Raw genomic sequence first — 21,531 nt, 5'->3', positions numbered from 1 at the left:
GTTCAGAACAACATATGCCCTTACTTTGAAATCCATGTACCGGTGCTTACTGTTACCAAGGAGACGGAAATAAAAGTAGCGAAGCTCCGGACAGAGTTGCGGTGATTGTATCCACTTTATGATACATTATGAAAACACATGTGTCTATCACAACAACGGATGAAAGGATTTTCCAGGACAGATAAAATCTGTTAGATTTTCACAATGATTATCCATACAAGAGATAGGCTACCGGTTCTCGTTGCCCGTCCCGGACTTTTTTTTTTTCGAGGGTGTGTGTGTGTGCCGAGCGGAGCCGACCCGTTTATAGAGTCACGCGTCTATTATGGGACAGGCTTTTATTTAATTCAGAACAAACCTTATGCTCAGCAAAGATGGAAAAATCCATCTGTCCTTTTCATTTTATCTATTAAAGATCTATTAAAGGTCGTCCTTGCCTGTGCTGCCACTACATGTTTCACAACAAAAGCAGCCTTATTTCCCAGTTCTTCTTTCTACACTGTAGTATCCATTATTTATTTCTAATTAAATTTGCTGAGCCTGAAACTGTCCAAATACTTACCGTCTGGAGTGTATATTTACCCTGTCTCTGTCACATGGGGGATAAAGTGTGATTGTTATCAGTCTACCAGCCGAGGGCTCTTTCAGATTAACAAATACTGATGTATCCTCCTCTCAGTACTCTCATCTCCATCTGGCTTTTTTTTTTCTTTTCGGCTGCTTCAGACTCACTGTGCCAATCCCTCTCAACAGTTCTGTTCATTGTTATGCAGATGAAGCCCAGTTAACTCGCCCTATGTAAATCCAAATGGGATGAAAGCCATTTCAGAAGTCTCTGCCTCAGTGACAAAAAATGCTAGAGCCGGTCTTAAATGAACAACCTGACTGCCTGGTAGAACACCCTCAGAGACACGCTGCTGCTAAATAACAAGGTCCATCACTCCAACATGTTGCAGTAGATGTTTTTTTATCAGCAGTTGTTTTGTTGCTGCTGTCGGCTGTCATCAGTAAACTGCGGTGCACTGGGGAGAAGTGGGAACATCAAAAGTTTGTAGGCTGAACCTTTTCAAACATGCCTGCGCATATGAAAGAGAAGCTGCTGGCAGAACTGGGACAGTTTGGAAAAACCTCTTTATAGCAGAATTAATTGTTTATTATGATATTTTTATGTGAGTCATGCTAATTTATAGTAGCAGTCTGATGCTCTCTAGTGGCCAGGTCAGTTGTCAGTGTTTTTTTTTTTTTCTTTCAGCACTTTTATCGCATTTGTTTACCGCCATTATGTAACAGTGGAGGACGATGAGGATTGTGATGTGTAACAAGCAAGCAGGTGTGTTAACATGATAGCGCTGCTGAATCATCGTTGATGAGTCTCCATCGCTTCGCACTGAATACTTTAATTTCCTCAGGGGTGTCGAAATAAGGCATTTTGGCCCAAAATTCAAATTTCTCCAAACTCGGATATATCATCGGGGGGGGGGGGGGGGTGTCCAATGCAGAAGGTTTGGTCAAAATCGGGTCAGTGGATTTGGAGAAAATGACCAAAAACCCCACAGGCGATTTTCTGACCCCCGGGGCTAACATTGCAGTAAAAGTAGAAATATAGCAACTGATGGTAAAGTAAAAAAAAAAATCATCAAATGCACATCATTTCCCCAAATCTATCATTACAGAAAATCGAAAATCCCAATTTATTCAGTTAGCCTAACATTAAGCAACAACAGAGATGTAAGATATTTGTGTCAGTTCAGAAACTGGAGCCAGAAAATTTGGTCCAGTTTTTTCTTGAAAAAAACCATTAATGGGTTGTCAGATTAGGTAATTAATTTAATTAGTTTCATGCCAAGTGGCTATCTTTACCAAAGTAAAAAACAAAAATTGTCTTGTCGAATAGAAAAAATGGATTATAAATTGGATCATATTTGGACCCTATATTATGTGATTTATTGATCCTATAAGTTAAATATAGGCGTAGGAGAACAGTGTTTCCATTTGAAAGGGGTAGAAATATAAATTACCGTATTGATCTGAATATAATACACCCCCCTTTTTTTTCAAGACCAGTTTTTAATACTTTTTTTGGAGGGGGGGGCTTTCCATGCTTTTATTTGATAGGGCAGTTGAGAGAGACAGGAAATGGGAGGCAGAGAGAGGGGGAATGACGCGCAGGACAGGGCCGCCTGCAGCGAGGACCACAGCCCCAACACATGGGGCGGGCGCTCCACCAACCGAGCCAAACACCGCCCCAAGTTTTTAAATAGTTTTTTAAGACAAAATCAAAGAAAAATTTAATCTTTTTTAAAATTGTGTTTCAGTATCAGTGAAATAACAACTGATAGATTGCATTAAACAGCAGTGGTTGGAATAAACTGTTGTATAATTGTATGATTGTAATATTTCTCTTATCGGTTCAAATCTAATGAGATGCAATTTTCAGACACCCCTAAGGTGGACTGTACCATATCTGAACCTTCGAGGTGGTGTGTGTCACTTTAATCAAGCTAGCGATAGGAGAAACTACATACAGGAGACCTACAAGCAGGTAGCTACCTCGTTTCGTCAGTGTGTTGTGCCTTTGGTCGGGGTTAGCCCATGATGTATGTCCCAAGGTTAAAAAAAAACGTTGTCGGGGTAATTCAAACACTGATCACTATTATCTTAAAATTGGCATCATGTGAGTGTGAGAGAAAGACAAGCTCAGACTTGCTTGGGGAGACGTTGTTTGGCGTCACCCGCTGATTATAAATATCTAAACCCCGAATATAAGACCCTGAATATAAGACAAAAGTATTAGCATTGACATATTTAAGTTTTCATTCTGAAGATTGGTGGTTTGTGAGCTAACTACTGTATCATATCTGTTCAGGAAACTATACAGGTTTGATAAAGAACAATAACTGATTAAGCCTTTGTCATAAGATCACTGTTGTTGGCAGCAGCAGCTAGTCACAGTAACAATGCACGCTGTGTATTTTGCATTAGAATCTCTTAATACTTCTTTAACCGACCTTAGTGCCTCTTAGTTCATCTCTTACTCCACAGTGAGAACAACACAGCCTCTGTTGACAGCATCTTGGCCATAAATGTAAACATGTACAAACGCTTCACATCTGAAGATGTAAAGTTTACTACTCTACCTGTAATCTTAGAAACCATCAGTCTAATGAAACCAAACATGAAGCATGTAAGAGATTTTAGACTAATTATTCTACTTTTAATTTTTTGAAATCTGAAAATGTTTATGAAAATAATGCTGAACCATCTGTTTTCTATATTGAATATTACTTTTGGATGTGCTGCATCTTCTGAGGATCTACTTTCCATACATAGATTACTGTGTTTTTTCATGTATTGCTTGTTACCATGCAGAATAAAATCTTACTTCATTTTTAATAATCAGCGATGACTTTGGAGTTTATAAACAGCGACTTTAACAGTAGTATTGAATTTCTATAGCTTAGTTCGTACCTGATAAAGTTACCACTGATTCAGGTATTTATCTACACTGAGCATCTTCTCTTGCATTTCTGCTGTGGCAGTTCATTTACCCTGTGGGATCAGCAATGTTTATTTCATGTTATCTGTTTTAACTTACTGCATAAAGTTGCGTGTTAGAGTGGCAGAATTTGCACCTGCAAAAAACAGTGGAATCATTATGACAAAAAACTTTATTTCAACTAAAGATGTTATACTTTCCCTGAGACAAGTTTCAGTGTTACACAGTATGATCTACAAAAGGTAGACTGGTCACAATTGAAATCATGATGCTTAGCAGCTACATTCACAGTTTCCTAATTATCAGGCACATAAGATGTGTCAACATGACAAAAATAACAGCATAAAGTTAGCAAATTAGGAGGAATAATGACAAAACTCAAAAGGCCTGTCCTACTTTTTTGTCCTCCTTCGGCCTTTATAGCACACACAGTTTTTCATTATAACAGGCTCAGGCCCTAATCTCCTCAAGAAGTACCCACTGTGCCATCCAGTATTTTACCCCTTTCATTTTCTACGTGTCAAAACTTCAATCCCTCTTCCTCCGGCTTCCACACATTACCTAGACAAAGTCACAAGTCCCAAAGACGCTTTGATTGAAATGAGCAGCTTAGCTCTCGCCCATGTCTCAACTTTTATCCAGACTGTTTAACAACTTGAATGTTTCTGCTTCTCAAGGCAAAAGAGTTGACAGTCATTCAGATGTTCTTTGGAAGAGGCAGTGTGACCAAATATTTCTTCATCAGCATACATAGAGAGTCTGACTAAATGTGAAACTTTGCTTAAAAGGAAATAAGAAACCTTGCCTTTACATCTCACATCCTGATTCTCTTTGCTCTTTCACTTTCAGTCTGAGGACAAATTCCTCTCTGGGTCATTCACATTTTCGTAATGTCCACAAAATCGTGAATGTCGATCACCTGAAACCCCAGGTTGTCTATCCCAGTCTTCTGCTGGTTGTGGCTGTTGTGTTTCCCCTGGTCCACGTCGGTCTCAAAGCAGTTGATGCAATGTGGCGTGGTGACCCGGACGCTTTTGGAAAAGTTTGAGAAGTCAACGCGATATTTTCCTGTCTTGGTGCGTGAGACGATGGGCAGAAAACTGTATCCCCACTGAATCTCCTGTGGGATGTATGAAGTTCTGACTTGACAGGAAGAGCTGGTGGATTCAGCTGTCCCATCCAAAAAGACCACCAACTCAAAGTCCTGCTGGGGGAGAGTGTCAGCCGACAGCTCGTAGAACGGGCTTGATCTGTCAATCACGTGATACAGGGTCAGAGGACAAACAAAAAACAAGTTGTCCTTCCCAGCGTCAACCATAAAGTCAATGTCCACCTGGTCCAGAATGATGGTCTCTCCATCTGGCGTGACCGTTGTCCTGAGCAGCTTTCCATAGATCTGGCTGCCAATCAGTAAGGTCTTCCGAAGGTTTGCCACTCTAATGAGGAGACACAGGCTGCCCCTCTTCAAGCAGATAACAGCTGTTTTACTGAAGCTGACAGTCTTTGCCCTTTTTTTGGGTAAGGAGATCTTAGCCAAGATGACGCCACACATGAAACAGTTGATGAAGACGCCAATTAGAGACTGGATGATAATAAGAGCCACTGTGCCAGCACAGTGCCCGGTCAGCGCTCTACCACCATACCCAATGGTGGTTTGAGTCTCTAAGGAATAAAGGAATGCTGTCGTGAGGCCGTTAACATTGTCTATACACTGGACATGTCCATCTGTGCGGTTCTGTCCTGGCAAATCCCCATTGCTCTTTGCAATCCAGTACCACAGTAGGCTGAAGATAAACCAGCTGCCTGTGAATGACGCCACAAACAGGAGGAGGACAAAGCGCCAGCGGATCTCCACAAAGGTGGTCCAGAAGTCCATCAGGTAAGCAAAGTGGTTACTGTACTCAATGTTGCCAAACTCAATGTTGCAGCGCCCGTCTTTGGTGACCAGACGGGACTTGCAACTTCGGTGTCCAGCTGGCTTCATGTGACCCTGGAGCAGCTGGAACATCCTGGAGCTGGAGGGCATAAGGGCAAGATTAGTTATATATGATATTATAATTATCCAGACCAGAAACATTATCTATTGCCAGTCAAGTCACTTTTTCTGAAATCACAAATTAGCCTCAAAGGGCTTTGCAATCTGTGCAGTACGTGACACTGCCTATCTTTAAACTCTTGGTTCACATAAGGCAAAGTTCTGAATAAAAAAGGAAGAAGAAGAAAGCAGATGGTTTTTACACATTTGATAATGGCTAATATTATTATTAACAATCACACAGTTAAGCCAGTGGAATTTGTTTGCATTGTAACTCAGTTTCTCCATTCTTCCATTCAGACTGTTATACTGAGTGACATGTTCAACATCAGCACCAGCCCTGTTAATTACCAGTATTTTGACTCAGTTCCACATTTATTCAGTCTTGTGCCACGACTGGACTAAATCTGTATTAATAGTCCCCAAACAGGTGCACTATTTATTCCTTAGTAAAACTACAATGGCCAATTGTTTTTGGACATTATTAAACCTTATGAGACAGAAATGTAATTGTGAGGTGTTTTGAAAGGAGCAGCACAGAGTGAGGAAGGTGGAAAGTGATGAGTATGGACTAATAGTAATACTATCCATATATAATACATGCAATACAATATATAATACAATATACAAGAAAATGTATAGAATATCACTAGGTTTCATCCTTTATCCTTAACTCAACCTTAGTCCCATTCCCAACCAGCCATTAGGGCCAGGAAACACTATTCAAAGGGAGATGCACAACAGGTGCATTAACATTTCATTCTGTGGTTGCATGAAAAAATGGTAACCACTGGAGCCATTTGTATGTTCAAGTAGTTAATGGGTGGTTCAATAACATCCATTTCATAATTGGCAGTCAGAGCATACAAATGAGACAGACAGCTAATAAATGATATCTAATTTTCCTTATTCATCATCACAATAGAAGTACATTTGTTCGGTACAGACCTACAGCAGGAACATGACAAACCCAACAAGGGCAGATAAAAGTAGTGTTATTTGAGTCTTATACCTTTGTGTGCTGTGCAGACAGTGTGTACCACATGGTCCACTGTGAGAGTTACATAACAGCTGCCGATTAGACTGCAGATTCAAGAAACTTATTTGAAAAAAAAAACCTTAAACTTGAAAAACCTATTTAAAAAAAAAAAATTAATAATAATCCTATTAATAGTAGCTATATCTTTTGTTATATCTAACAGCTGTCTGCTATAGTATAAAGTTTCTGATCACACAAAAGTTGTATTGATTTACTAATTTAAGTAATCCAAATCCTTGTAACCTGCCTAAATACATTTTAGAAGTTACAAGTTACAAGTTAAATCTTTATATTTGTTTGCAATCTATACAAAATGTTTAAACAACTTCCTTCTTTATCCTGAAGCAAAATTAATAGGTTTGGAACAGGTATGGGATTCATCTATGCTGTTGTAGAACAGAAGGGGAAGACCGTAAAACTTTAAAAGTTCACTCAAAGAATAATAAAAGTAAAGCTTTACACCATCAGCAAGAAACAAAAGCAGAGCAGTTTAGTTTGAACGTACCTGCTAACTGAGACCATGGACCCAGACGGCTCTCTGGACCTCTCCTGGAACTTCAGACCAAAGTGGCCATGGAGGCGTTGGAAAGATTTTAATCCACAGTGAAATTTCTTAATCCCAGCCACATGCCACCATGTACACTGGCTCCACACAGACACAGGAACCAGCCAGAGATCTCCCAGTGGGCGTTAGTTCTCCCTGAGTGACAGGGCAACTCCCTTCATCAAACCACTAAAAAAAAGTCTAATAATACTGCTGGGGACTTGATCAGTGCTGGATTCATGATGGCTGTAGTTCTTGGCTTTGTAAATTTCCACCATGAGAAGCGGAATATTCCTGAAGCAACAGTTTGGCGTGAAAGCCCCCTAGTGCTTTTGTGTGGCAGAAGGTGCATCTATTGAAGGGGCCAACGTGGCCAGCAGAGCACCCATGCTGTTTTTGTTTTCAACCCTGAGAACATTTGGGATTTGCGTCGGGCCTCACAAAGAAATCCCTCAATTGCATTTCCCCCTGGTCCCCCACCCCCCACCCTCCTCCTTCAGACCTATGAGGCTGCCTCACATTTGCATCAAAATGAAGAGCTGCAGCTGAAGTTTTTTCTTGCCATAACTTTATGGCTGTATAAGGAACATTTTCATATCTGTGGAGCGGATTTCCATGATCTGTTTTGATACCAGAGAGGTCGTGAATTGATAAGATGCCTCCCAGGCAGCAATGGATGCAGATGCCATTAGTTGAATGTAAATGATGGAAAGATGGGATGATTCTAGATGCAGACAGTGTCGCTGCTGTATTGATCCAACTGCAGAGACTCTGCAAGAATCTTACAGGCCACTGTAGTAACTTCAACAGCAGTCTTTAATCAGATACATCACGAAATGTTCAAGAAAAGACCTGCATACAATATGTTCCAAACTTACCACTATCTCTTTGTTACTGTCAAAGCTCAGTTTATTGTAAAGTCTGACAAAGAGCGTGATGAGGCATTTCTGCTTCACTGTCTTTGACCACCTTATTTAAATCCACAGCTCTGACCAGATCGGTCAGTGCTAATGGGTACTTCTGCACTCGGAGCTAAAAGGGAGGTTTGCTTCTTGAGATGCAGAGTGTTTTCCACTATTAAAATGTAACATTTAACCTGCTGCAACAGCTGCTAAAATGTTTATTCAAAATCACAGCTCAGTCATCAAATAGGAGTCTGGGTTTATCATGAGATGATTTGTCTGATTGGAGTAATGCTAAATGCTCATTTCAGGGTTTATAGTTAGGCTACATTTTACAGTTGTAGGAGGAGTTAAGTTTACCTGAGCCTCAAATGTGCTGTTTTGTGTGGGTTGATATTACTTTTTTAACCTGTCTTTAATGGAAACATACACAAGGCTATTTGCAGTTGTATTTTCACACTTACACACTGTTTTGTGTGGTTTTACCGTTATCTTTTCTGCTCTTGCTACTTCCTACAGGAAGTGGGGGGTTGTAGGGGCAAGAAAAACAAAACAGATGCTTTAGTTTTACGTAACAGGTGCTAATAATGTTCCTCAAGGCATACAGGAAATGTATGTATTCAATCTTCTCCCCTTCTAATGATTGAGCTTACACATGTCTTCTTTTTATATGTCACAATAACTTAGGCTTTGTAGGAAGCCGTAACTACAGTGAATACACATTGATTGATTGATTGATTGATTGAAACCTTTATTTATTCCTGCAGGGAGATTCAGATATCCGAAACAGCAACAGTTAAAAAAAAGTTAAAAAGGGTCAAGTCCGTTCAAAAAGTGATGTTACCCATAACAACGGAGGGCAGGTACATTTGGTTGTTTCTCCTGTCCCGCTTTTCTTTGACCCTCGCTCCGGCTCTTGTGCCCCTCTTGTGTGCCTTGATTTCCATGTCCTGTCGGGGGAGTTGCAGCGCGGCTTCGGAGGGCAAGAACCTCCTAAGATATCGCCTGTTCTCTCGTTTGTCCTCTCATTATTAAAAACTTTAGTTGTCCAGAGTTAAAAGAAAGTTTAACAAAGAGCCACTAGGAAATAGTTAGTAGCGATTAAGCAATGAGTGAAGTACAGCTGTTCAGACCGGCTGCCACCGCGGCAGCACCTAGCAACGGAATAATGGCTTTAATGAACCTATTACTAAGACATTTTCTGTTTACGTTGAGCTGGAGAGCAGTAAAAATAGTACAGTATATAGAGTGCGCTGAACAGGAGCCACAAAAAAAAAGAAATGCAAGGAGTTACCATATTGAATTAGACAGCTTTATCAGCCAAGCTTGTCAACACTAATATTAGATAAACACTGTGTAACGCATGGCTCAGACTAACTGTCATCACACTTTTATATGCACACACCTCACTAATCCAGCCTACATCCTGGACATTAGACAACATTAATTTATTAAAGGTATCTGGGTCTTGAATTAGGTGCTGTTATTACTTGTGTTCCACAAGAGGACCTTATTTTACCTTTGGAGTATTACTAATCATCTTTCAGTCATAACAGCCACATGTGACATTTTCATTCCAGTGTGACATTTCCATATTCTAAAATTGAAAGGCAAATGTTTGGAAGAATAAATTTAGAATAAACAATTCCACTCTTGGCATGTTCTTTGAATTATGTTCTTAAAAATACAAGGCCTGATGAGCCTGTGTAACTGACTTAACATAATCACCTATTGACTCATAAATCACATATCAGACAATTTGCCTGTAATGTGTCATGTGTTGCCTGTTACTTTAAAAAAAAATCACCACAGAAATGGCTCCATCTGGTGCTCAGTGTTTATACAACACCTTACCTGTGATATTCTATAGTACTGCATGTTGCCCCATGTGCATCACTTTCAACAGGAACTTTACTTCCAAATGATCTCTATTTGTTTGCTTCTAAATCAACAATAGTTAATTATGATTTTTAAAATGTCTAGTCTGTGTGTCTACATGGACTCAAATGGGTCAAATATTAAAATATGACAAAGTCTGATTTTTATATGGGTTGCAATGTTACCAGAAGAACCACCCGCATGTGAATTTTAAATACTCACATTATATTTTAGTTTTCTGACTGTAAGACATATTGAGTGGAAACTGGGTCATTTTTCCCATTTCAAAGTTTTCTTAAGAAAACATAACAACATTCCTCCTGACAGGGGAAACCACATGAATCCAGATAGAGTACAACCTTTCAGTGCTATAAATGGAAAGGTGGATTTTAAATTTGCAGCAGCATTTATAACTCTTAAATTTTTCAAAATTAAATATCAAGTTATGGACAGAAAATTAAAATTTACAAAGGCCTTTCTTTACTTTCACAGACAAGCATCTACAACATTTTCATTTTATTAGGTATACTTTGTGGTTGCACGGCATTTACCATGAACTGAATTGGATACCTTATCTGTAGGAGGAGTGACACCTAAAGAAGACATGCAAAGACACACAACTGGAGGTTTTTCTATAAAAATGGTGATTATTAATAAAGGATCACATTGTGGATCACATGTATATGCAAAGGAGCAATTATCAGTATACACTGATTCAAGAGTAACTCTACAAAAGTTTGCAGAATGATGTAATAAGAAAGCCCCAATTTACTGTAAAAAGAAGAACCAGAAAATATATTAAAAGTGTATGTAAATCAATACATACATGAGATTTCATAAAAAACTGAGCATTGTAACTTAAAAGTTATTGTACTGAATTGCATTACACTGTAATACAGTGTATATTACGCATGTAACACAGTTGTTGCTGATGTTAAATTAACAGTTATCTACAAATGTGGCACAGGGTCACGGTCACCACACCAGCTTCAGTGGAAATAAAAGCAGAAGTCAGGATTCTGGTCTTTCTCTCGTTATTAATATAGTTTCTCCTTTCCAGGATTTTCTCATGCATTTATTCTTCCACAATGCTGTGTGCTTGGTTTTATATGACATATAAAACCAAGCACACAGCATTCTGACAAGACACAAGTCTGAGGACGGATGCCAGTAAATCTTTTGCCTTGAGTGATAAGTTATGCGCTTAACGCATACACTTGCGTCTTATTTTTTTAATTTTTTAGAATGATTTCTATTGGTCATGACGCTGTCATACTCTCTCCCTGTCCTACATATTAAACAATAACATTCATCGTAACTGCCCATCAGAGTTAGCCTCGTAAACCAGCCTCTCGCGGAAATTCATTTCATTTCTCGGGAGAGTCTGGCCTCATCCCTCCTGCAAGCGTTTGGAGTGGGCGGGAGTTGGGCGGGAGTAGTAGCAAAGACGGTTTAATATCTTTGGTAGTAGCGTTGACAGACAACCCCAATCAGCCAATCAGCAAGTTGTTGTAGTGACGGGGCTTTGCACCAGTCGGCCCCTGATTGGCCAACGTGCTGTGTCAATCACAGCGGGCGACGCTGACTGGCTCGGCCTTCTGAGGGTTTCAGTCCAAACGCTTAGAATGGGGATGAGGCCAGACTCTCCCTCGGAATGAAATGAAATGCACTTCCGCGAGAGGCTGGTTTACGAGGCTACATCAGAGTGACACATAGAACTGTTTTCTTATTTGACCCTGCTGACAGGACGATCATCATTTGCCCATACGTTACAAATCACCGCTGCAAACATAAAACTGCTTTCTGACTCTTGGCTGGAGTTAGGAAACAATTAAGGTTCAGATGAGAAGACTACGTAATTCAACAACTTCTAACCAATCAGATCCAAGGCTTCTTGAAAATTCCTGTAAGACGCTACCAATGCTTACTCATAAAAAAACAAACAATCTCTCTTTCGTTTCTTTAAGGCTGATGTTTTGTTGACCCATCATCCACCCCCAGTATCCTGGCACTGTGCATCAGAGGCTGTACACCAATGTTGCACGATGAAGGATAATGAATGCTTTGGTTTTTTAAAAGTCATTGACAACTGTAAGTGAAGCATGAAGAAACTCATGCTGTTTTTTTTCCTGAAGGGACCGGTCTTGATGTCTGATACCACATTCCCAGATCTCAGTAACTGTAGAGTCACTACACAATGTTCCTCTCCAGCATGGGCTCCTGCGCAAAAATCCGTCTGAAGCCGAGTCCGCTCAGGTCCAGAGTTTTAAAGTTTCCATCCAGGATCAGTTCGGCCACACCGCGACCCACCGCGGGGGAGTGCTGCAGGCCGTGGCCACTGAAACCAGTTGCGAAGTACATGTTGTTGACCAGAGGGTGTATGCCAATGATGCCATTCTGGTCAAAGGTGTTGTAGTCATAGAAACCTGCCCACGCACTGGTCACCTGAATGGGGGAACAAAAGGTCATGTTGTTTGAATGGCTTCAAATGGGCCACCGCTGTTAACCAGTGGCTTTTTCACTCTTTAATGATTTGAGAGTTGTACAGAGAAGTGTCCCAGGCCTCACCTTCAGTTTCTCAAAGGCAGGAACACGATGGGCCAAACTGGGCCAAATCTTCTCCTCAAAAAACTGGTGGTCCACCTCTAGATTACCGATATCTGGCTCCTCCGTCTGTGTAGAGACAAATGGAAAAAGCAATTGGGTCATCCATCAAACTGGTCACGCTCAGTTGGGAGGGGAAACGACTTATAGAATATGACCAACCTCCTCTGGTGATGCCCCAGCGATGTAGTTCCCTCCCAGGCCCTCCCTTCTGAAGTAAACTCCAGAGTAATCAATCAGGAAAGGAGTGTCTAGGCCTGGACCATCAGGACAGTGGACTACATACACATACCTGGAAAAAAAAAAAAAAAAGAGTTGTTCAGTCTTCAACATTAAGGATATCTTGGATACAGTGTATTCTTACAATCCTGTTAAACTGTACTTTCCTTCCCTCGAAGCTACTGCTGATGTATTTCATGCTAACATTCGGATAATTTAATTTTAGCGGTGAATTTTTGGCATGGAAACAGTCGGAGTTTAAGTGCTTTCCCCGAGGTTTTACTCTCGTCTTCAACAACTGCGCTCGGATCATCCAGAGAGCTCCTTGAGGCTGCATGAGGAAGGATTTAATGAAGATTTTAAGAAGCTGAAGCTGCGTGAAGAGCAAAATATGAGGCAACCTTTTAGAGCAGATACAGGCCAAAGAACAGAACCAATTTGTATTACATTTACCAGACAGACACTGTGGGAAAGGACCTCTCAGACTTTCTGACCTCACTCCATGCTTGTATATTTCATATAAGCTGTTAAAACTGTAATGTTTTGGGAGGTAGGGAGCTTTTCTGGTGAAGTCTTAAGGCATTTGCGGAGGAAATGAAGACTATTTATCTGTGTAATATAAAAGTTCTGGTCCTCTCCGCTCTGTTTGGCCTTTCTCCCTCTTGTATACTGTTTCTTTTTACTTCTTTCCCTTCACTACAGCAGTCGGCTCATTGATTCAGTTGGGCAGCAACCATTGTCCCAGCTGCCCTGCTGTCTATTCCTTTTGTAATCTTTTGCTGGTAGCCATAAAGGGGTTGTCGTCCTGGCTGCGGTCACCGGGAGGTAAAGTCTCCCCTGTGTGGCCTCCACGCTACTGTGTTTTGGTTTTGAAATGCCTCTCTTTTGCTATAATTTGGTCTCCCATCCACATGACTCAGAAAATCTGGACTTTTGGAAAAGCTGACACCCCAATTTGAGTCTGAAAACTCTGGCAGACGAAAACTGAGACCTTTGGAAATGTAGTCACTTCCTGATCAGACTTTATCTTTCTCAACTTGCCAACTTTCACTCTATAAAACCTAAGCACTGATCAGAAAACTATTATTCTGGTTCATTCATCTGAATAGATTACTTTGTTTTTCAATTACTGGACCATTTGCAGAAATTAGAGAGAACAATGGCATTGTTGTGAAGGCTCATTTCAGTTAATCCTCAAGCTTCAACTTGATTATTAACTACTCTATTCATTCATCTTCTGTGCTGCTTATTCTCACTAGGGTCACGGGGGGAGCTGGAGCCCATCACAGATGACTTAGGGTGAGAGGCGGGGTACACCCTGGACAGGTCGCCAGTCAATCACAGGGCTAACATACAAGCAGACAACCATTCACACCTGGGTAATTTAGAGTCACCAATTAATCTAACCTGCATGTCTGTGGGAGGAAGCCATAGTACCCAGAGAGAACCAACACATGCACAGGGAGAACATGCAAACTCCACAGAAGGGCCACAGCGGGCCAGTGGGTTCAGACCCAGAACCCTCTTGCTGTGAGGTGGCAGTGCTAACCACTGCACCACTGTATGGTAATTAAGAATTAACTCTAACTTGGTGAATGCTGTAGAAACCATGTTTTCTGTATGTGGAGAGAATGACGTTCTACCTTGATGTTTTAGGACAGTGAGGTGTTTGTCGTTGCTTTGGCTCTTCTCCACTTGTAACTTTGAAAAGCAGTGGCTGAGGATTTAGTGCTGATTTAATGGAGTGTTTAAAAGAGTTCAAATCACATTTTTTTTACCCTTTATGGTTCGTTTAAAAAAGAGCCACAGTTCTCTCTAATAGTTTGTCGGACGTGAAAGTAAACACTCAAATTGAAGCTGACAGTAAGCACTATAAAGTTGGACAGTTTTCCAATTTACTGTAGTGTAGAGTCCAGATAAAACTGTCAGAATACTAATGAACTGCACCGTATGAAGCCCCGGCAGCTGCCTCCAAAGACATTTTCACAGCACTTGGTCTGTTATTTAAAGGGAAAATGTGCCCGTTAAGTCAATGCCCCACCTTTTCCGAGGCTCAACGGGCACTGGAATTCCAGCGATGGTGTCTTTGGGGCCAAAGCCAATTCCCAGCATCTCTGCCACTTTACCAGAAAAGGCTCCCGCTGCATTCACCACAATGGCACATTCCACTGGCTGGTACTCCAGGCTGCGAGGCATCTGCACCTGCTCGACACAAGCCAATATCCCATCATTCACAACACTCTGCTGTTCCTGTGGTAGTCGACTTTCCAATCTTTGAAGGGGGATTAACCACATTAACCCAACCAATTTGCACTAGAATTTGCACACACTTCAAAGAGATGTTACATTTTTCAAGTTGAAAAATGCAAAGCTTTTATGTCAAAGTATCAGAAGCGGTTTTAATAAATGAACATGGAAATTCATTTTTTTCCCCCCAAGAAGAACATAAAAGTTAAAGTTAATTAGACTATAATGTATTAAATAGACAGTTATTAAATCACAATACATCCCTTGATAACGTAACTTATCAAGAAAAAATGTCATTTTTCATTGTAAACTAAATATCTTTCCACATACATTAGTTTTTGTCAGTTGGTGAAACAAAAAAAATCTTCTGTTGAAGATGTCACCCTGAATTTTTGAACTTATGATTGGTGTTTTTCACCATTTCATTCAATAATCTATTATATAATTTGAAAACAATTTGACAGATTGACTAATAAAAATAAACATGAGTTTGAGACCCAAGATCATATAAATGAATCACAGGCGTGTTAGTAAGGTGTTTTCCCCTTATTCACAAGATTACTATGTCCTCTGTATTTTTTGTTTTCTTATCATTGCTCTGCACATTTATAAACTATTTCAATTTAATTAATCTGGGATGAATTCTGAACATGTACTGTAAAAGTAAATATAAACACAACTGAAAAAGTCAATTTTATATGATATAATTTGACTTGAATTCTGCTATAATACATCCTGACTGAGTTTGCTAGAGTAAATGTGTTGCTTCACTGACCCTGTTATTTATTAATCTGAGGGTGTATGAAGAAGAGAGGTGTCATGGCATTGGCACTCATACAAAATGTAAACAAGGGTGTTTGTAACGCTCTTCTGCTGTTACTATCACTTACTTTGACTGATTTTATTCTCCTGAAATCCACGTTGTCACCAGCAGCATTTGTCAACACGTTTACTGAGTATTTAAAATCTGTGGAGGAGATAAACATCAATATCAGAAAGCAGCAGGAGCTGTTGAAAACAGATCAATAATAAGCTCATTCTGCATTCACACTGGTAATAAGCAAAACACCCCATGGTAGCATCCAGTGGTGTAGATAGATCTACATATGTTTTATACATTTCTGTCAATCTTCTATGTTCTATCAAGACTTGTGCCAACATTGAATAAATAATATTCAAATGACTGCAGAGCTGCAGAGATATACCAGAATAAAAGATATTCACTTTTAAAGGGTTAGGGTTCCCAGGCCTGAACTTGTCAAACTTTTTTTTTTTTTTACTCTAACTTGTATTTGTGAGATTTTTCTTACAGTTTAGAAATATTCTTGAGTTCTGTCTGATTCAGAGTCGAGGCAGTTTTTGGCTTATTTGCACCTTTTGACAGGATGTAACAACCTTTTCTTTTTTTTATCCATTTATTAATTTTCTGTTCATATCGGGTACTAAATTCATCAAACCTGTCAACTGTCAACTTTCAAATAAGAATCTAAGTCAGATTTATTCTTGCCGTTTACTTGGTTGTCAAATTTTAAGACCCTGGAGTGTAAACTGTGAAAAATAAAACTGGCTTTGATTTTGTTTGCAGTCACTCTTCATGCATCTTCACTGTCAGTCCTTGAGGTGTTAAATTCTCCTTTTATGATTTCTCTAATGCACCTCGATTGCTGTTAACTTGACATGTTAATTGTGATTACAGATCTTAAGGATTTCACACAGATTTACAAAATCTTTTACACATGCATCTGTGCATTTTACACTGTAAAACTGCATGGATTGATTTAATTATTGCATCTCATTGCCTTTTCCTGCTCTGAGGACTCATGATAATGATTAGATTTCTCCCAGTGGTTCAGATCTGATGGCTTCTCTGCTTTAAACAAAACCCAGTCTGATGTGGACACAGACTTAATGGTCCACATGCAGGTTTACACTGGTTAAAATACAAACGTCTGTGCCGCAGTAAAAACAGGAAAGGTGTTGCTCATTGCTGTTCCACATGTTGGCCCTGTGTGTCTGTTAGGTAACACTAGCAGAATGGAGAAATCTGTCAAGCATATGCTCATACAAGCGGAATCAGGCTTTATACATATTCCTGTCCATCAGTATTAAATTATTCTAACAAACCTGTAACTTCTCCACAGCACTGGACGACTCCCATGGAGATGGCTTTTCTTCTGAAGGCGTTGAGCAGAGTCCAGGGGTCAAACCAGCCCTCGTTCTCCAGGCCTGGAGGGCAAGACAAGAGGAAATGAAGGTGGGTTGATGCTGTGGAAGATTCCAAACATCTGATATAATAATGACAAAGACGTCTTTTTGCACATTATCAAAGCAAAAGCAAAAATGACCATTCATACTTAAATCCTAATATCTGCACATATAATTGCATTATGATGTTTTTCATATATCCCAGTTTTAGCTCCATATGAAAGGCACAAACTGGATTTAGGATGAGGTGTTAATTAACTAACATGTTACTATTGTAAATTGCTTCATTTATCAAGCAATTCATTATTTAGTCTATACATTTTTTTAAACTTATCCACTGGTGCAGATATCCACTGTCTTCTCTCAGGACCTAATGTGACATCCTCAAACGTTTTGCATCAGCAGTGCCTACAGGTGTGCAGTGAATCAAGTGTGTATGAGGAACTAGAACATGGTGAGCTGGGTAATATGACATCAAACTCAACACACCTTGTTCTCTTACACCTACAGTGCAGCTGATGTTTTATTTGCACTCACCATAGGAGGCGAGCACCACACCATCTGTGTTTATCCATGGGAATTTTTCCCTCAGTTGTGTGGGAGAGAGAAGTGAGACTTTGGCTCCAGCGTACCTGGAATCACACACTTAGATAAATGACTGACACTAAACTGTCACCCTGAAGCCGGTCAAACTTTCCCCCTTGAGTATGAAAATGATTTCTTTCATTCTGGTATATCGGCACCTCTGGGTGCTGTAGTTCTCCTCCATGATGTGAGCCACCTCCTCACTGGCCAAAAAGAGGTATCCTGATTGGTTGAACTGCAGGTCGACCGGGTCTTCGTTCAGCACACCGAGGTGTTCCTGAGAGGAGACAGGAGGAACGCGACTGGGTTACAGATCATGTAACACGGTTGCATCATGTCGCCTCCAGCAAATGCATGCACATACAGTATGCACTCCTGAGAGCCACAGCAGTGCTGGGCCTATAAATAACACTTCTGTCCTCAGGGTGGTGCTACAGCAAAGACAACAGGGTTGTTAAAGGAATATTTCAACATTTCTCATAGTTATGAAATATAAGGCGACACGGCTTAACTGAACAAACACATTTCTTGGTTTAACTATGTCTTATCCAGGAAGTCAGTGTAAAAAGGTCAACCATCATCTTTACACTTCAGTTTTTTTGAGATATAATATTCTCATTTATGATCTTCAGCAGTGCTGGTAGGCAGGCATTGTGTGGGAGACAGACCCAGATGGTTCAGTGGAGGAGCTCTGGGAACTGATTGTACACTACTCTTTCATAAAAGTATGGAAAACTGAAACAGACTCATAACTGCATTTTGAGGCTGCAGGACTGAAAACAGCCACTGATAGATACTATGGTGTAATTGTTGTGTAAATAAAGCTGCGAAACATGGGCGCACAGTATCAATCGCTAAGCACCATGCGCTGCTGTCACATTTAATGATTTGAAGGGCTGTCAGTCATTGCCAGAGTGCAGCGAGCCGAGAGAGGCTCCAAAAACACTGGTGACTTCAGTGTGCAACCTACATTGATGTTCCTCATGAAGTCTGCAGAGGCCAGGGAGAGGTGGATGTTCTCAGGCAGGGAGAACTGCTGTCGGATCCCCCCAGCAGAGAGCACTGTGGAGGCCTGGGAGTACTAGAGGGGAATCAAACACAACAAGAAGCAGTTAATAAGCATTTTCTCATGTGTAGGAAGGAACACAAGCCTGGTGTAGATTATGCTGCTTACTGCTGAGCTATTTTTTCCCATTAACAGCAAATCTACAATACCACCTTCACAGAACTTGTTTCTTTGTATGACAGCAGACTGTCGTTCAAGATCCACCCAAAACTTAAAAACAGTATTAGGTTATAAAATAAGATAATCTTATTGTCCAGAAGTTAATTTGTCTTGGGATAAAATGTCAACCACAGCTGCATAATACAACCAGGACATGGCAACCACACATGCATGCCACCAAAAGTATCAGGGCAACATATATAAACCAAATGTACAGCGGTGTATTATAGAAATGGTCTGTATAATAAGTAAACAAATAAACTAGTAGGGTTGACATGACTGGTCCTCTCACCGTTGGGTCTTTCTCCACCACCAAAACTTTGAGCGCCCCTCGCACCCTCTCCTTCTGCTTCAGCCAGTAGGCGATGGACCAGCCCACCACACCGCCACCCACGATCACTATGTCGGCCCTCTCCGGGGGGAGGTTGGGGTTGAGCTCGAAGGGGCTCCAGCCGCTCCCGGGCAGCGCGTCCGCCGCCTTCTTCCTCATGGCTGCCAGCTCGGCCTCCACATCTGATCCAGAAAAGCACAAACTTTGCTGTCCTTCACCGGTATTTAAAACATGGAGACTCATACCTCACAACTCAACATCTTTCCTGCATCTGTAGCTACGGCTCTCCAATACGGCATGCATATAAAGTCACATATTATTAAAGCGCCTTAATAAAAGCTTTAAGTGTGTTATTAATAGCTTTACATAGTCCGCCAAATGACGTCCTGACTTGTAAGCAGTAGAGGGATTAGCTAAAGGTTTACATTAAAAAATACTATGCCGAATTATAGAGAAGCTACTAATATTTCAGCTGTGTACAAGTTAAATATATTTGTAGTAAATACTGCTTCATGTTTCCCGTAGGTAACGTTAAAGGCTCTTATTGACGTGCTTTTGCATGCCACAGTGAACTGCAATGTAAATCAGACACTTCCTGACTTCCTCCCACCTTTGAAGAAGTTGTTGTGGACAGGTCTGCCCGTGCTCAGGCTTTGACACAGCGGTACATGTCCCAGCAGCCATGTGTGTTGCTGCTCCGTCCCCCGTCTGAAGGACAGCAGTCCGCCGGCCGCCCGCAGCTTCACCTGCAGCCGCCGCCACGTTGACATCGCCGTGAGCTAACGGAGCTAACGGAGCTAACTGGTCGGCTAAACGGACAGTACCGAGCCCGAAACACCACGCAGACCCAAACGACACTGGTGTGAACACACATGCATGTCTCTGTTTCCTAAAGCAGGCAGGCGGTCAAATCTGTACACTGACTGACAGCGAGGTCACAGGTGAAGAGCGGAGTCAACACTAGACACAGCGAGACCGGATGAGTCGTGCTGCCCTTCAAAATAAAGTTCACCTCCCCTCCACATGGGAGAGCACAACTTGGATTGAGGAAGAGGTGTTGATTAGGATTTTAAACAAGGTCGGTGGACTAACACGTTTGCTGTTATAAATTAATATGATGAATTTCTTTAGTTTACGAGGTATTCAATTTATAGAAAGTCTCAGGGACCCTAAGGTATGGTGACATGATCCATAGTGTCTTGAATTGACTCATCAGCACCCCTAAGAGCATCACATGCTGATGAGGATTTCATTTTGTAGTTAGTTTACCCAAAGATACTAAACCGTCTTTGGTTTACCTTATCCTTATTCTTGTGTAGTATATACAGCAATGCAACACTGAATGCCTGCTTCCACAACAATATGTGTATTTAACTATAAGCTATAAATACATTTAATATGTGAATATTTTGTTTTGTTTTCAATAAATTAACCATAATATTGACCTTTCGCTCAACCAAACCAGAAAATATTGCAAAAATATAATTCTCTCGCAATCTAGTCACATCCAAGTTATTAAAGCATGTTTACAGTCACATATAGCCTACATTATGTGACGCTTTGTATGTAAATACGTAGGAGGTATAAGAGTAAGTTGAACCTTAACAGGGTATGGATCAAATTAGTAATAGCAGAAGCTGATGTTCGTGTCAAACTGTATTTTATTTTGAAAATTGCACAAGGAACCATGGCCATATGTCTGCAAACTTGTCTAATTAAAAACAGAATTATCATGTGACCACATCGGACCAGTCAGAGAGGCAAGAGAGGAGGAACGCCTCTTTTTTTTTAATTTATTTTTTTATAACTAGTATGAACACGTTATTATAGTCAGTGTGGTTAAGTTTCAGCTTTGTTTCATGAGAAATAATATCATGTTAGCCATGTGTGACATACTAACTAGAGCTGAAACAACTAATCATTTACCAACTGCAGAAAATTAATCAACAATAGGTATTTATCAAGCAAAAAGGCCTGAGACAAACTGGTTCCAGATGTGAATTTTTGGTCTTGAATTTTGAGATATATGCAACCACAGCAGCACCTTGCTATAACTGAAATGTGAAATGATAAATATAGCACTGGTGACTCAATGTATTGTTAAATCATCACTTTGTATTTGACTTTTAAACAAGTTCTGCAAGTTGGCATCTGGATGTTTTGCATATCATCTATCTAGGTGGAGTTTTTTCACATGAAACATAAATCATGTGAAAGAGGT

The 21,531-nt window shown here is 40.5% G+C and overlaps 2 protein-coding genes across 2 annotated transcripts; both read right to left on the bottom strand.

Annotated features, from left to right (window-relative positions):
* Window positions 1–3,660: 3,660 nt before the first annotated feature.
* Window positions 3,661–7,311, bottom strand: kcnj1b (potassium inwardly rectifying channel subfamily J member 1b). The gene is made up of 2 exons (XM_085798262.1): window positions 7,076–7,311; window positions 3,661–5,511 (listed from the first exon to the last, which is right to left on the bottom strand). The coding sequence occupies exons 1-2, from the start codon at window positions 7,090–7,092 to the stop codon at window positions 4,374–4,376; spliced, it is 1,155 nt and encodes a 384-aa protein (XP_085654388.1). The 5' UTR covers window positions 7,093–7,311; the 3' UTR covers window positions 3,661–4,373.
* A 4,529-nt stretch (window positions 7,312–11,840) lies between these two features.
* foxred1 (FAD-dependent oxidoreductase domain containing 1) lies at window positions 11,841–20,249 on the bottom strand. Its single transcript, XM_085798261.1, has 11 exons — window positions 19,921–20,249; window positions 19,272–19,492; window positions 18,725–18,835; window positions 17,913–18,031; window positions 17,707–17,801; window positions 17,089–17,190; window positions 15,855–15,931; window positions 14,759–14,919; window positions 12,661–12,790; window positions 12,463–12,567; window positions 11,841–12,339 (listed from the first exon to the last, which is right to left on the bottom strand). The coding sequence occupies exons 1-11, from the start codon at window positions 20,078–20,080 to the stop codon at window positions 12,085–12,087; spliced, it is 1,536 nt and encodes a 511-aa protein (XP_085654387.1). The 5' UTR covers window positions 20,081–20,249; the 3' UTR covers window positions 11,841–12,084.
* Window positions 20,250–21,531: the final 1,282 nt, after the last annotated feature.

Source organism: Trachurus japonicus, chromosome 14 (assembly GCF_045865225.1).
Source record: "Trachurus japonicus isolate A0001 chromosome 14, Traja_1.0".
Lineage (NCBI taxonomy): Eukaryota > Metazoa > Chordata > Actinopteri > Carangiformes > Carangidae > Trachurus > Trachurus japonicus.
This window is presented reverse-complemented; position numbering and strand designations above follow the sequence as displayed.